This window comes from Stenella coeruleoalba (assembly GCF_951394435.1).
Source record: "Stenella coeruleoalba genome assembly, chromosome: 11".
Lineage (NCBI taxonomy): Eukaryota > Metazoa > Chordata > Mammalia > Artiodactyla > Delphinidae > Stenella > Stenella coeruleoalba.
In genome coordinates, this window is record NC_137157.1 from 60282761 (window position 1) to 60296277 (window position 13517).

The window sequence follows — 13517 nt, forward strand, 5'->3', positions numbered from 1 at the left end:
TGGTACGCGGTCCTCTCACTGTTGTGGCCTCTCCCGTTGCAGAGCACAGGCTCCAGGCACGCAGACTCAGCGGCCATGGCTCACGGGCCTAGCCGATCCGCGGCACGTGGGATCTTCCCGGACCGGGGCACGAACCCATGTCCCCTGCATCGGCAGGCGGACTCTCAACCACTGCGCCACCAGGGAAGCCCTGGATTTTATTAATAGACCTAATGGGTTTCCTATCCTTTCCCATTTTCAATTACTTGTGTGGAAATCTTACTATACTTAGTTCCTAGTAAGAAAAGAATGGCAGAATCCCAGATCCTCTCATGGACATTGGGCCTAAGACAAAAACATGTGAGAACCACCATCTTTAGAGTCTTATACTGATGCACAAAACACGGCGCACCAACCTAGTGCTCTCGGGAGCCAGGCAAGTAATGTAACTGGCCTAATGAAAGGCAACAGGGGGACTTCCCTGGTGGCGCAGTGGTGCTAGAGTTTCCAGCTTGAAATCTGAAACTTTATTGAAAATGTCTGATAATTAACACAGAGAGTGGTCCCTCAAAAAAAAAAAAAGTCCATGGCCAGATATAGCTGTAAGCATCCAATTTTTCAACCTCTGGCAAAGATATATGTACCAAAACGCTCCCCACAGCAGTTAAATGTATAGCAAAGTTGAAAACATTCTAAAATTCCAGCAATAAAAGATTGGTTGAATGAAATGCTGTTAAAACAATGTTATCCACACACACACACATACACATACTGATATGGAATCAACTCCAAAATAGATAATTAAATGGGAAAATGTTAGGTCCAAAAGAGGGCCTGTACTATGCTCCCATTTGATATAAAGTCGGGGTAGTGGCAATAGGAACAATGTAAGGTAGAAATAGAAAGGGAGGGGATATTTAACGATGTTCAGAATAGCTCTGGAAATTTACAAAAGAATTTGGTAGTCGTGGTTGCCTTTGGGGAGGAAGCTGGAAATCTGGGATGAGAAGAGAACCTTACTTTTCACCGAGCATCCTCTTAAAAATGTTACAATTTTCCCCCAAGTACATGTATTACTTTTAGCTTTCAAAAAGTTAATAGGAGCTTCCCTGGTGGCGCAGTGGTTGAGAATCCGCCTGCCAATGCAGGGGACACGGGTTCGAACCCCAGTCTGGTAAGATCCCACATGCCGCGGAGCGGCTGGGCCTTGTGAGCCCTGGCCGCTGAGCCTGCGCGTCCGGAGCCTGTGCTCCGCAACGGGAGAGGCCACAGCAGTGAGAGGCCCGTGCACCGCGATGAGGAGTGGCCCCTGCTCGCCGCAACTAGAGAAAGCCCTCGCACAGAAATGAAGACCCAACACAGCCAAAAATAAATTAATTAATTAAAGAAAAAAACTTATGAAAATGGCTAAAATAAAAAAAAACTAGTGACAACACCAAATGCTGGCAAGGATTTGGAAAAATGGATTGCTCATACATTGCTAGTAGGAATATAAAAAAAAAAAAAGTTAATAGACTTTTGAGAAACAACAATAGCAAAACAGCAAGGTGTTGTGCATGTGACTTAGAAAAGCCAGGAAGGGGAATTGGGCTGTCCATGGTTAAAACTGGGGAAGGAGGTCAGTGAATTTTCTCCCTAATTTCTTTGTTTCTCTTTGTGTTTTCCCCCTTGAGCCACTTCTCATTATCTCTCCTTAATTTGTGGTTTGCTTGTCAACATCTGTTTCTCTTTCACCTCACAATCTCCCTGTGCCCACATCTCCCTCTCCTCCTCGAAAAGGAAGAGCTGATGAGTAAATAAAAACGGAGTATGATTGGGAAAAAACCATTAGAATGGCCCCCAAATCCAGGACACTGGAAAACAGGCCTTGGTCTTGGATATCCTAATAAAATTAGAAGCTAGCTCTAATATATTTATTTTAAGCATTTATTTCATATAACTCACCCCAGGGACAAGTGGTAGATGCAATCCAGCCAACTAAAAACACTCCTTCCCTGTTCAAGCCCCACACTCAATCCCTAAACCCTGTGGGTTCCACCTCAGTAAAATCTCTCAAGTCCACTCCTTCCTCTAGACCCATCTAGAGCCTCATTTCCTGCTTTCAGGCTCCCATATGGTATCTCAGGCTCAGGAATTCTTGAACTTTCATCCCACGCCTTTTTACAACTCTGTGCCTCTGCAAAACTGCTTCTTCTGCCTGAAATCCACTGGGTTAAAAGCATAGACACAGGAGCCACACTGCCCGAGTTCGAATCCTGACTTAAGTTTTCTTCTTCCACAAAATGGAAGCAGAGTACCTACCTCACAGAGTTGCTGGGAAGATTAACACAAGTTATAAATGTACAGCACTTAGTGCCTGGCACATGATAAATGCTTGGTGTTAGCTGATGATATGTATCAACTAGGAACCTCCTACGCATCCTGAGGCCCAGCCAGGACCTCACTCATTTCCCACTGGCACTGTCACTCCTTCCTTTGCTCCCCCACTGCTTGATCCCTGTCTCTGTTGTGGTCCCTTTTACTGTATTATAATAACCTATTTACATATTCACATATCTATCTGCTCCCTTAGCTCTTGCAGGCCATGAAGAGCAGGGACTGTCTTATTCATCTTTGTACCTCAACACCCGGAACACAGTATTTCCTAAATAATACTTTTCCAGGGAATTAATCTAGCTCCATTGGGATACCTGTGATTCCCAAACATGCTATGGAGCTTTAGACCCTGTACCTAAGCACATGCCTTTCCCAGTCCTTCTCTGCCATCCACTTGGTAGATCTATTCTTTCATTTTTTTGTGTACTCATGTTTCTCCACTCACGGCCCTAAAGGTCAAACGTCACTTTCCCTGTGAAGTCATCTTTGACTCCTCCTTCACTTCCCAGTTATTTCTAGGTTTATATCTCTCTGGCATTTTATAGCATCTGTACTAATTAGTTCTCTTAGATGTCTTTTTTCTCTACTCAACAGATCTTTGAGAACCCGATGTGTAATACCATGTATGGCACTTGGTAAATCAGTGGCCCTCAGTTCTAGCTATACATCAGAATCACCCACAGTGTTTTAAAAATCCTGATTTGCTGGGCCCCATCCTTATCAAGAGTCTTTCAGGCAAAGCCCTAAATCACTCTCTGATAGCTGATGGGCAGCCAGGGTTGAGAACCTTGGTAGCAGATATGAAAACTTATGCTAAAGACCTATATCCATTCATCAAATGGAAGACAGTAAAGATTCATTCCACTAAGCCTGAACCAATTCTGAAGGATCCTCCCACTAGAGACATATAAGGACAGTATGCTGTCTTCCTGATGACGCTCTGGTTCCTTACCATGAAACTGATGCACTTTAAAGGGTCCGTGGAAGGCGAAAGTAGTAGAATGTGCTAGACCCAACCACGGTAATGGCACAGGTGAACAGAGACCAGGAGAAACAGCTTTATTTGGACTGAGAGTTGGAGAGTGAGAGGAGGACCTGAGATAGCATCCTGAGCTAAGGAGTAGAGATCAGTTTCCAAAATGGCAGTCAGAGCTCATCAGCCAAATGGACTCCACTTCCCAGCAGCCTTGTAGTGAGTGCAATCAATAAAACGCCTGCTGGGAAATGTTTATTTGCCACTAAATCATCCAAGCATGCCACAATTACAAGAAAGGTACAGGTTGCTTTTTCCTTTCCATAATTAAATTTCCACAGCATCTCCCCAATCATGAGTATTACAAAAGAAAGTAATCACATTTTACAGATCTTAGACTTGTCTGCAGCATTTAGCTCAAATCTCACCATTTTCAAAAAATAGTTCTCCTGCAAAATTCACCAGCTAAAAGTTCTATCCAAGCAGTGGGAAGATGGCCTTTGCTAACCCATGGCAATTCTTTTCCCATTTTCCCTAGCCAGTTAGGGTTGAACAGCAGAGTGAGGCTTAGATTGCAGGGGTGGCGGGGGGAGGGACACAAGGGCTAATTTCCCCCAGTACAAGATGGCATCTGAAGCTTGATGGGAGAGCAGAACTGGAGAGACTTGAGGGAAGGGTCCAGGCCCTGTGTTCAGTCAGAGTCACTGCTGGAAGAGGAGGAGGAGGAGGAATGCTGCAAGGGGAAAGGGGAAAGGAGATACCATCAGACCCGGATGAACTTTGATCACTCCATGGGACATTCTTTGGTGCCCTACACCTCCACCCAAGTGCCCTTTGCTTTCTAAGAAGGTCAGGAGTCTTGAACCAGACTGTCCCTTAAACAGCAAAAACAAGGATTTCCTTCAGCAGTGAGCACACAGGAATGGATGAAACCATCCTAAATCACTGCACAGAAGTTATTGCATTTGGAGCAAATTTCCAATTTTCTTTACCTAAGCCAATGCCTAGGCAAGGAATAAATTATAGGCACAAGCATAGTACAGTGCAGGGAAACAGCTGCTACCTTATAATAATGATTAGCTGCATGGACATTCCTAGTGGCTATGAGTCTAAGAAAAATGAGTAGAATCAGCAGCTGTGTGTGCATCTGTCTCTACTTCTTCCTAAGTCCCAACTGGGAGAAAGTGAGGAAGGCGGGAGAGAAAGCTGGGAGAGTCCTAGTCAAGGTTCTACACATGCATACTCCCATCAACAACTGTCATAAAAAACATTTTTTAGTCTCTCCATTCAATCTCACCTTTCCTTCTCCTCAGACTTCTACCAAAGATCCAGAACTAGGATTAGCACCCAAAGCCATAAGGCAAATAAATGCTAGGCAGAAAAATGTAAATTAAGGCCTCCTCAAGATCGAGGTTGGTTCAACACTTCCAGAATTGTCCTGAGAGCTACTTTTACCCTTGCTAATTAACACTCCTCTGGAATGCTACAAGGGGAAAAGGGAAAGGAGATATCATCAGACCCAGATGAACTCTGATCACTCCATGGGACATTCTTTGGTGCCCTACATCTCCACCCAAGTGCCCTTTGCTTTCTAAGAAGGTCAGGAGTCTTGAACCAGACTGTCCCTTAAACAGCAAAAGCAAGGATTTCCTTCAGCAGTGAGCATACAGGATACTTAGCCTTGGGGCTGAGCATGAAACTCAGGGCTTTATTTGAGGCTGAGAGTCACTGACTGCTCTTGTCCTGTTTCCCTGCCAGACAGTAGGACAATAAGGCCCACGTAATTACCACAACACCCTGAGAATACTGAAGGAGAGAAAGAAACTCCAGGAACTAGGGCCAGATTATTATCTGTTAATTATTATATAAGATTTTGCTTTGTCAAAGGACTGACTCTATTGCTTGACATTTGACCACCTCAGTGGGTGTGTCCAACCTGCTAAAACAAACATGGGGTGGGGAGGGGTGGAATTCCGGGAAGAGAAAGGCAAATTAGAAAGGCTTTTGATTCTGATATCCATTCTAAGGCTCAGCCTAGCCCCTCCCAGATAGAAGACCTAATTAGCCTAATAATTCTTCTCAAGATTATCAAGATTATCAGATTCTTCCCAGTGGGAATCCTTTACACAATCGCTGCCCCATGTCCTCAGACTTCGAATCCTCCTTCCTTGCCCACGCACTGCCTCTCTAGTCCCTCTGAGGGGGCACCCCTTACTAGCCAGGATCCAGAGGGCACTGACCTTGCCATGTTTGTGGTGTTTCTGCTTCTTTTTATGAGCTTTTCTCATTTTCTTTTGCATCTTCTTGTCAATCACCATTCCTGGTCCTACCATGCCAGGAGCCAATGGATTCACAGGACACATGCCAGGGGCAGGTGGTGGGTATGGAGGGGGGTAGGGACCTGAGGGTTGGCATCCTGGATACCCCGGTGGCACAGGGTGACAGGGCCCACCAGGGGGAAAGGCTGGATTCCCCTGGGGTGCTCCTGGGGGAGTGGGAAAGGGGCCTGGAGGAAAGGTAGGGGTGGCAGGTGGTGGATGGGCAGGATTGCAACCTCCAGGGTACCCGACGTTAGGGGGGTGTGGATATGGCCCTTGCTGCCCTGGTGGAAGAAGCAAAGAATCAATTAAGATTAGAACTGCCCAGAACCTCTGACAACAAACAACAACAAAAAGAAGAGGATTTCGTTTCTCACTCAATAGTTAAAGGCAAACGGAAAGGTGAGGAAAGAAAATGGAGGGTAGGGGAGACAAACTTACGTAAGAGAGATAAAAGGTAACGTCCCTGGCAGGGCGGGGGAGAAAGGGAGGCAGTGAACTCTAGGGAAGGATGAGAACATCGGTCAGCTATGGACTGAGGACTTTGCTTTTGCGGGTTCGGGGAGAGATGGAGGAGAAACTGACACAGAAACCTTCTGTTGTGGCCCTTCTGAAAAGGGGTTGGAGCAAGAAAGGAGATCCCCCAAACACCTACCGGCATTGGGATTCCACATGTTCAGCTATTTCTTCCAGCCTGAGGAGAAACAAATGAAGGCAAGAAGCTGACGGCCCAGAAATGGGCAGGGGTTTTAGAGACCAAGCTCAACTCCAACGCCTCCCGCTCCGCAACAGCCTCTCAGAGAACTACCAAGACCTCCACAGAAGAAATGTTTCTTTCCACCCGTTCCTTCGCCCCCAACACCTATTCTATTCCTAGTTCCCTAACCACAGGAACCTTGCTCCCAGGGCCCCTCCACCTTCCACTAGCTCTGGCCGCGGCTGGAGGTTTCTAAGTCCTCCGGAGAGGGGCAGACTCCGCGAATCTCGCTATCCCCATCACTCAGAGACCGAGTCCGGAAGACTTTAGCCACCTATAAGCTGCGAAGGGATCTTAAACAACTTAACCGCTCCCGGAGAAGAGTGACGGGGGACAGGACCCCCACCCCAGGCTAAGAAAAGGACCTGCCTTGAGGCGAAAGGAGGTAGGCGGCTCAGGAAAGATTCTCAAACACTTACATGGCTAGACATACCCCCTCCCACATTAAAAAAGGCAAATACAGATCCTGGCTCCCAGCTGCGAAGGGACCCCCTCACCCAGGAATGGAAGAAGGAGGAAACTGAGGAATCCAGGCGTCCAGTCACCTCTACACCACTGCTTGGGCGGACTCCTCCTTTCAGCCTCCACTCTCACTTCCTGGTCACCCTCCCACTTTAAGCTTCAGCATCCGCCTCTGCTACCGCCTGATTGGTACTATGTGGTCATTCAGCATTACGATTGGAGAACATAGTCGTCAATCACTCTAGGCTCGAAGGCAGCATTTGAGGTAGGGGCGGAGCCAGGCGCTTCAGGACGCGGCAGTACAGAGGAGCGGGCGGGCCGGAAATTCCTGGGGGCGGGGCTAGGAGAAACCGGCTAGGAGAGGGCGGGGCCCGTTTCTGGGCGAAGTCCTTGAGTGCCTTGGGGAAACTCAACCCTTGACCTCTGAGCCCTTAGTCCAGTGGGTGCCACACCTTGTAATGTGAATATACTGTGATAAGCGGTATACAGACATATATATATATATATATATATATATATATATATATATATATATATATATATATATATATATATATATATATGGATGGAGCGCTTAAGGAAGGGCGGAGAGCTGCTAAATCTCACCCCAAGCCTCAATATTGCGGCCTCCCTCTTAGTCCCCACAGGAAATAAGAAAACATTCTTGGGGAAAATACAGAGATTTCTAATCTCTCCTAGGATTCTCTATCTCAATTGCATAGCTCCGCCATCTGTCAAATTGCATAAACCAGAAACCAAGAAGTCGTCCTGATGGCTCTCTCTTTCCTTCACCTTTCCCCCGCATCTGCTTCCAACTTCAGGAAGGGTCCGTTTTGTTTCCCAAATAAATCTAGAATCACTACACTTCTCTCCATCGTCTCTGCTCCCAGCCTACCATCATCTCTCAACTGGATTGCAGCAATGGCCTCTATTTTTTTTAATAACACAATTAACAAGCTTGATTTAATGAATATATATAGAACCATACACCCAAAATTTAAAAATACTTATCCTTCTTAAGCATACATAAAACATTTTTAAAAATTGGTCTCAACTAATATAATTCAAATTTCAGAGAATTGTGTATTATATACTGTATTCTTTGACCTCAACATAAAATATAAATACAAATGAAACCGAGCAGGACCCTGTGGGGCCCTCACGGGTACAAAAGTCTTTCGGTGTCCCCTTTTCTAGTTTGTAGGAAAGGGTTTAGCCTCCTAGACCTTCCCTGAGTTCCAAAGGGCAGATTCAAACAGTTGCTAATTAGGGAAGGGAGGGAATGCAGAAACAAAGGGTGAACAGTCAAAAAACAATAGTGCATCAATAAAGCAGGGTCCTGGTTTCTCCTGAAGGTGAGACAGGCTGGGACCTGGGACCCTTTGCTGCAGTGCTGCAGTTTTTGCACCTGGACCCACCTCTCCTCGAGCAACAAAATACAAAGAGACTGTACGGGACTAAAAATAATGTGCATGCACAGTTGGGGCAAATTCTGGACAAAAGATACAAAAGAGACCAAAAACCCAACTGCCACTTTTGAAGAGCCTGCAGCAAATGCAGGGTACTGCGCATGCCCCCTGCACACACCACCACCTAAGGGGTGGGCAAAACACCTAAGCCACCCCTCCAACCCGACCCCTGGACACACCCCTACCCTCACCCCACATAAGGAACAAGCTCACCACCCACCCCTCAGGGAGCGAGCCAGAGAGGGAACCTGTTGTACATTCTTGCTCCCCCCTGCTGTAGCAGGGACCCCAGTAAAGCCTTGCCTGAATTTCTTGTCTGACCTCTGATCAATTTCTATTGATTAGGGAGGCCAAGAACCCTCATCTGTAACAAAGGGATATACATAACAATATATTTTTGAGTTATTCTGTGAAAACTAAGACCCCCCCACCCAATTGGAGGATGGTAAATTCCAGCTGAGCACAAGATTCCTGGAATACCATCTCAGTTACCTCACCACCAACCAATTAGAAGAAAGTCACATGTCCTGCAGGCCTCGCCCCAAACTTTGCCTATAAAAACTCCTCCCCGAAAAACATCAAAAAATTTGGGTCTTTTGAGCGCAAACCACTGGTTCTCCTTGCTCAGTCCTGCAATAAACCTTTCTCTGCTCCAAACTCCAATGTTCTGGTTTGGCCTCACTGTGCGTCGGGCACAGGAGCTTGTGTGCATTCAGCAACGCAAACATACATTTGGAAGTTAAAAAAAAAGTCTTGCAAATAACTTTGGGTCAAAGTATAATACATGATGGAAATTAAATACTTTGAACTCAACCATAATGAAAACATTACATCCCAAATTTGTGAGCTACAAAAAATTTGAAGATAAATTTTATACTGAGTTTGTCATCTTGAACTAAAATTTTTGATAGATTTTTTATTTTTTTAGATATTTATTTATTTATTTGGTTGCGCTGGGTCTTAGTTGCAGTGCATGGGATCTTCATTGTAGCATGTGGGATCTTTAGTTGCGGCATGTGAACTCTTAGCTGCAGCATGTAGACTCTTAGTTGAGATATGTGGGATCTAGTTTCCTGACCAGGGAATGAACCCAGGCCCTCTGCGTTGAGAGCACAGAGTCAACCACTGGACCACCAGGGAAGTCCCAATTTTTTTTCTTTTTTTTTTTTTTTGCTGTACGCGGGCCTCTCGCTGCTGTGGCCTCTCCCGTTGTGGAGCACCGGCTCCGGAGGCGCAGGCTCAGCGGCCATGGCTCACGGGCCCAGCCGCTCCACGGCATGTGGGATCTTTCCGGACCGGGGCACGAACCCGTGTCCCCTGCAACGGCAGGCGGACTCTCAACCATTGCGCCACCAGGGAAGCCTGGAAGTCCCAATTTTTAATTTTTTAATTAAAATTTTTTTGTTATATATATTTTATTGAAATACAGTTGACATACAATATTATGTTTTACATAACCATAGTACATATTGATATATTTTTATATCAGGTTTGTGCTAATTATTTGAGATGAATTGGGACTGGCACTTTTTTTGTTTTTGTTTTTAACGCAATTTATATCTGAGTTACTTCTTCCTTGTAAGATCATTGAGTTTGAAAGAAACTATTGATGTGTCTATATGGGCATGATGCCTCTTAGAATTTAAATATTTAAAACTATTTCTTTTTTAAAGCAGCTTTATTGAAATAGAGTTCATATACCATACAATTCACTCATTTAAAGGGTACAGTTCAATAGTTTTTAGCATATTCTGAGCTTGTGCCACCATTGCCATTATTTAATTTTAGAACATTTTTTGTCCCCCTTAAAATAATTCCACACCCCATTAGTAGTGAATCCTCATTCCTCTCCCTGCCTCTCCCCCATTCTGCCCAAGCCCTTAGCAACCACTAATCAATTTATAAATTCTCCTGTTTTATACAAACGGAAAATTGTACAATATGTGGCCTATCGTGACTGGCTTCTTTCACTTTGCATAATATTTCAGGGTTCATCCATGTTGTAGTATGAATCAGTAGTTCATTCTTTTTTATGAAGGAAATACTGAATAATATGCCACTGTTTGGATATACCACATTTAGTTTATCCATTCATCAGCTGATGGACATTTGAATTGTTTTTACGTTTTGCCTATTATATATATCACTGCTATGAACATTCATGTACAAATTTGTGCATCCATATGTGTTTTTTATTATCAGCATAGAAATGTATTTGAATTCAAAATTATATGGTTATATTTAGAATAATGTAATAATTATCTAAAACACATATCATCCTTGGCTCTGAAATAGTTCTAAAGATGTCATTCTTTTTTTTTTAATGTCATTTTTTTGAAGTCAAAAAACATGTAGTAAGAATGTACAAGGAGGACTGCCCTGGTGGCGCAGTGGTTAAGAATCCACTGGCCAATGCTAGGGGACACGGTGTCAAGCCCTGGTCCGGGAAGATCCCACATGCGGCAGAGCAACTAAGCCCACACACCACAACTACTGAGCCTGCGCTCTAGAGCCTGCGAGCCACAACTACAGAGCCCACAAGCCACAACTACTGAAGCCTGTGCGCCTAGAGCCCGTGCTCCGCAACAACAGAAACCACCTCAATGAGAAGCCTGGGTACCACAATGAAGAGTAGCTCCCACTCACTGCAACTACAGAAAGCCCATGCAGCAACGAAAAACCAACACAGCCAAAAATAAATAAATAAATAAAATTACTTAAAAAAAAAAAAAAGAATGTACAAGGAAACAAAAATATAAAAACCAAGTTCGCTGAGTATTGGGAGTTGTTACAAGAGAGACACACCAAGATAAATGTAACAGAGTCCAAATTATATACCATGCAGCAAGGCGTTCTCTTGCTTTATCAACTCCTAGAAAATAAATTAGTAACCTCAGTAATGCAAGAATACCACCACTTGGTTAAAAGGACAAACTTTCTGAGGGACACAGGTAGTAATTCACTATACTTCCCCTTTCTATAAGTCCTTTCTTCACACCAGTTTATTTTTGTTCCCCTAAAATATGTTTTATCCTTTAAAAAAAAAATGTGGTTTTATTTGTAAGTTGGAGTAAATAATATCCTGATTGAAATATGCAACTATTTAGTTAAAGATGCTCAGAGATCAAATTTTTGAAAAAGGTGAGTCAGCTAGTTAGCAGGGACCATCAGTAGCTAACAGAAAAAAAAATTTCAGATATTATATGTTTGCTAAATGGATTAAAAAAAAAAAAGGGCTTCCCTGGTGGCGCAGCGGTCGAGAGTCCGCCTGCCGATGCAGGAGACACGGCTTCGTGCCCCGGTCCGGGAGGGTCCCACAAGCCGTGGAGCGGCTAGGCTCGTGAGCCATGGCCGCTGGGCCTGCGCGTCCGGAGCCTGTGCTCCGCAACGGGAGAGGCCACAACGGTGAGAGGCCCGCGTAACGCAAAAAAAAAAAAAAAAAAAAAAAAAAAAAAGAATAAGCAGTTAAAAATGGGTGAAAAATCCCAGGGTTTACTGTGACCAAGACAATCAAAAGCAGACAGACCCATTTACTTGTGGAGCAAGCTATAAGGAGGTTCCAAGATAGACTCTGGTTTCCAACAGTATCCACCGCCAAAGGGCAAACTCAGAATGTCTCCTCCTCTGTAGAAACTGGAACGCAGATGAGCAGGCTTTTTCTGAGTAGCCCTTCACATACATCATCCTGTAGATCTGATGGGCTTGACTGCCCAGAATGATTGGGCTCTTTGTGCTAACCACAGAGTCTTGTGCTAATCCCAGATCCTTAGTCATGAGTGTTGTTCTGAATCCACCCTGATAGTTATTAGGCAAGGGAACTCCGTGAAGCATGCCAGGTATGGGATTATAAGTATCACTTGACCAAAGCTGTCCTGAGCTCACATATAGGATTTTAGCCAATGGTTCTGGGTCAAGCCTCAACCTGATTCCCAGATTCATAGCATCAGCAGTTCCAATCATACCATCCATACCAGCAGCGTGTTGTAGCCGATCCTCACAGCCTGCCCAGTCCCAAGGGCTCCCAATGCACCACATTGGAGCCCTTGTACCCCAGCAACTCTTGGGCAGCAGCAAATTCATCTGTGACTCCTCCCACCATAAACATTAGGTTCCCAGACTGAGCAGCTCCCACACCACCAGAAACAGGGGCATCCATGAAAATTGCTCCCATTTTCTCAACTTTTTGGCCAATTCTTTCGAAACTGTAGGATCAATAGTACTGGAGTCTATTAATAGTGAGCCTTTCTTCACTTTTGTTGGAATTCCATTTGCTCCAGAATAAGCTTCTATTGCACTGATACTGGTGGGCAACACTGTAATAATTCCGTCAGCTTTTTGGGCTACATCTGCTGGGGAAGACACTACCTGTATACCTGCATCGAGAAATTCTTTGCATGCATCAGGGAACACATCATAAATAACAAGCGGATAGCCATGTTTCATGAGATTTTTTTGCCATTGGATGCCCCATTTGCCTAGTCCAGTGAATCCAGCTGGAATCTTAGAAGCCATTGACCTAGAACACACCACTGCAAGGCTGGCCCCTGCCAGCGGCTCCAGTAGGGAGGCCCGAGGACCTCCACAGAGCTGTAAGGAGGCTGCCTTGCTGCCCCGGCTCATCCACTGACTCTGAGGGTGCGTGGGGACGCGTGCAACTACCATATGTTTTCAATTCTGTTGGGTATTTACTTAAGAGAGGAATTGCTAGGTAATACGGTAACTGTATGTTTAACTTTTTTGAGGAACTGCCAGACTACTTTCCAAAATAGCCACACCATTTTATACCCCCACCAGCAATGTATAAGTGTTCCAATTACCCCACATCTGCACCAGCACTTGTTGCTGTCTGTCTTTATTAGTGTAGCCATGCTAGTGGGTACGAAGTGGTGTTTCATTAAATGTCCTGTCAGCATCCACTCTGGCCCTCTTCTAATTCATTCTCCCACCTCAGAAATTGTTTTCTAAAGCCAACTGTGACATCACCCTACTGCTTAAGATTCTTCAACGGCTTTGCATTATCCTTAAGACAAAGGTGGAAAGTATTTTTACATGTACGTATTCATTTTTGTTGAATAGGTAATATGTTCACATGCTTTGAAAACCAAAAAGGACCAAGAGGTAGAAAGTGAAAAGTCTCCCTCCCGCTCTTGTTCTCCTTTACCCAGCCTCCCCCAACCCACATA

General features: G+C 44.7%; 1 protein-coding gene and 1 pseudogene across 4 annotated transcripts; both read right to left on the reverse strand.

The window, feature by feature from the left end:
• Positions 1-3568: 3568 nt before the first annotated feature.
• On the reverse strand, positions 3569-7062 carry PRR13 (proline rich 13). Of its 3 annotated transcripts, none has more exons than XM_079937887.1 (4): positions 6901-7062; positions 6302-6340; positions 5569-5930; positions 3569-4061 (listed from the first exon to the last, which is right to left on the reverse strand). In XM_079937887.1, exons 2-4 carry the CDS (start codon positions 6318-6320, stop codon positions 4020-4022), a joined length of 423 nt encoding a protein of 140 aa, XP_079794013.1. In that variant the 5' UTR covers positions 6321-6340; positions 6901-7062; the 3' UTR covers positions 3569-4019. The 3 variants fall into 3 exon arrangements, with proteins under 3 accessions (XP_079794013.1, XP_079794014.1, XP_079794015.1); XM_079937888.1 differs by having other exon boundaries at positions 6949-7004; XM_079937889.1 differs by lacking the exon at positions 6901-7062 and adding an exon at positions 6823-6878.
• A 4879-nt stretch (positions 7063-11941) lies between these two features.
• On the reverse strand, positions 11942-13515 carry LOC307194705 (3-hydroxyisobutyrate dehydrogenase, mitochondrial-like; annotated as a pseudogene). The gene has a single exon. The product of its transcript is annotated as a 3-hydroxyisobutyrate dehydrogenase, mitochondrial-like (transcript).
• Positions 13516-13517: the final 2 nt, after the last annotated feature.

Coding starts and splice junctions, on each gene's coding strand:
- PRR13 (XM_079937887.1), bottom strand. Junction 4,062..5,568: donor AACACCACAAACATGGCAAG/GTCAGTGCCCTC, acceptor TTCCCCTTGCAG/CATTCCTCCTCCTCCTCCTC.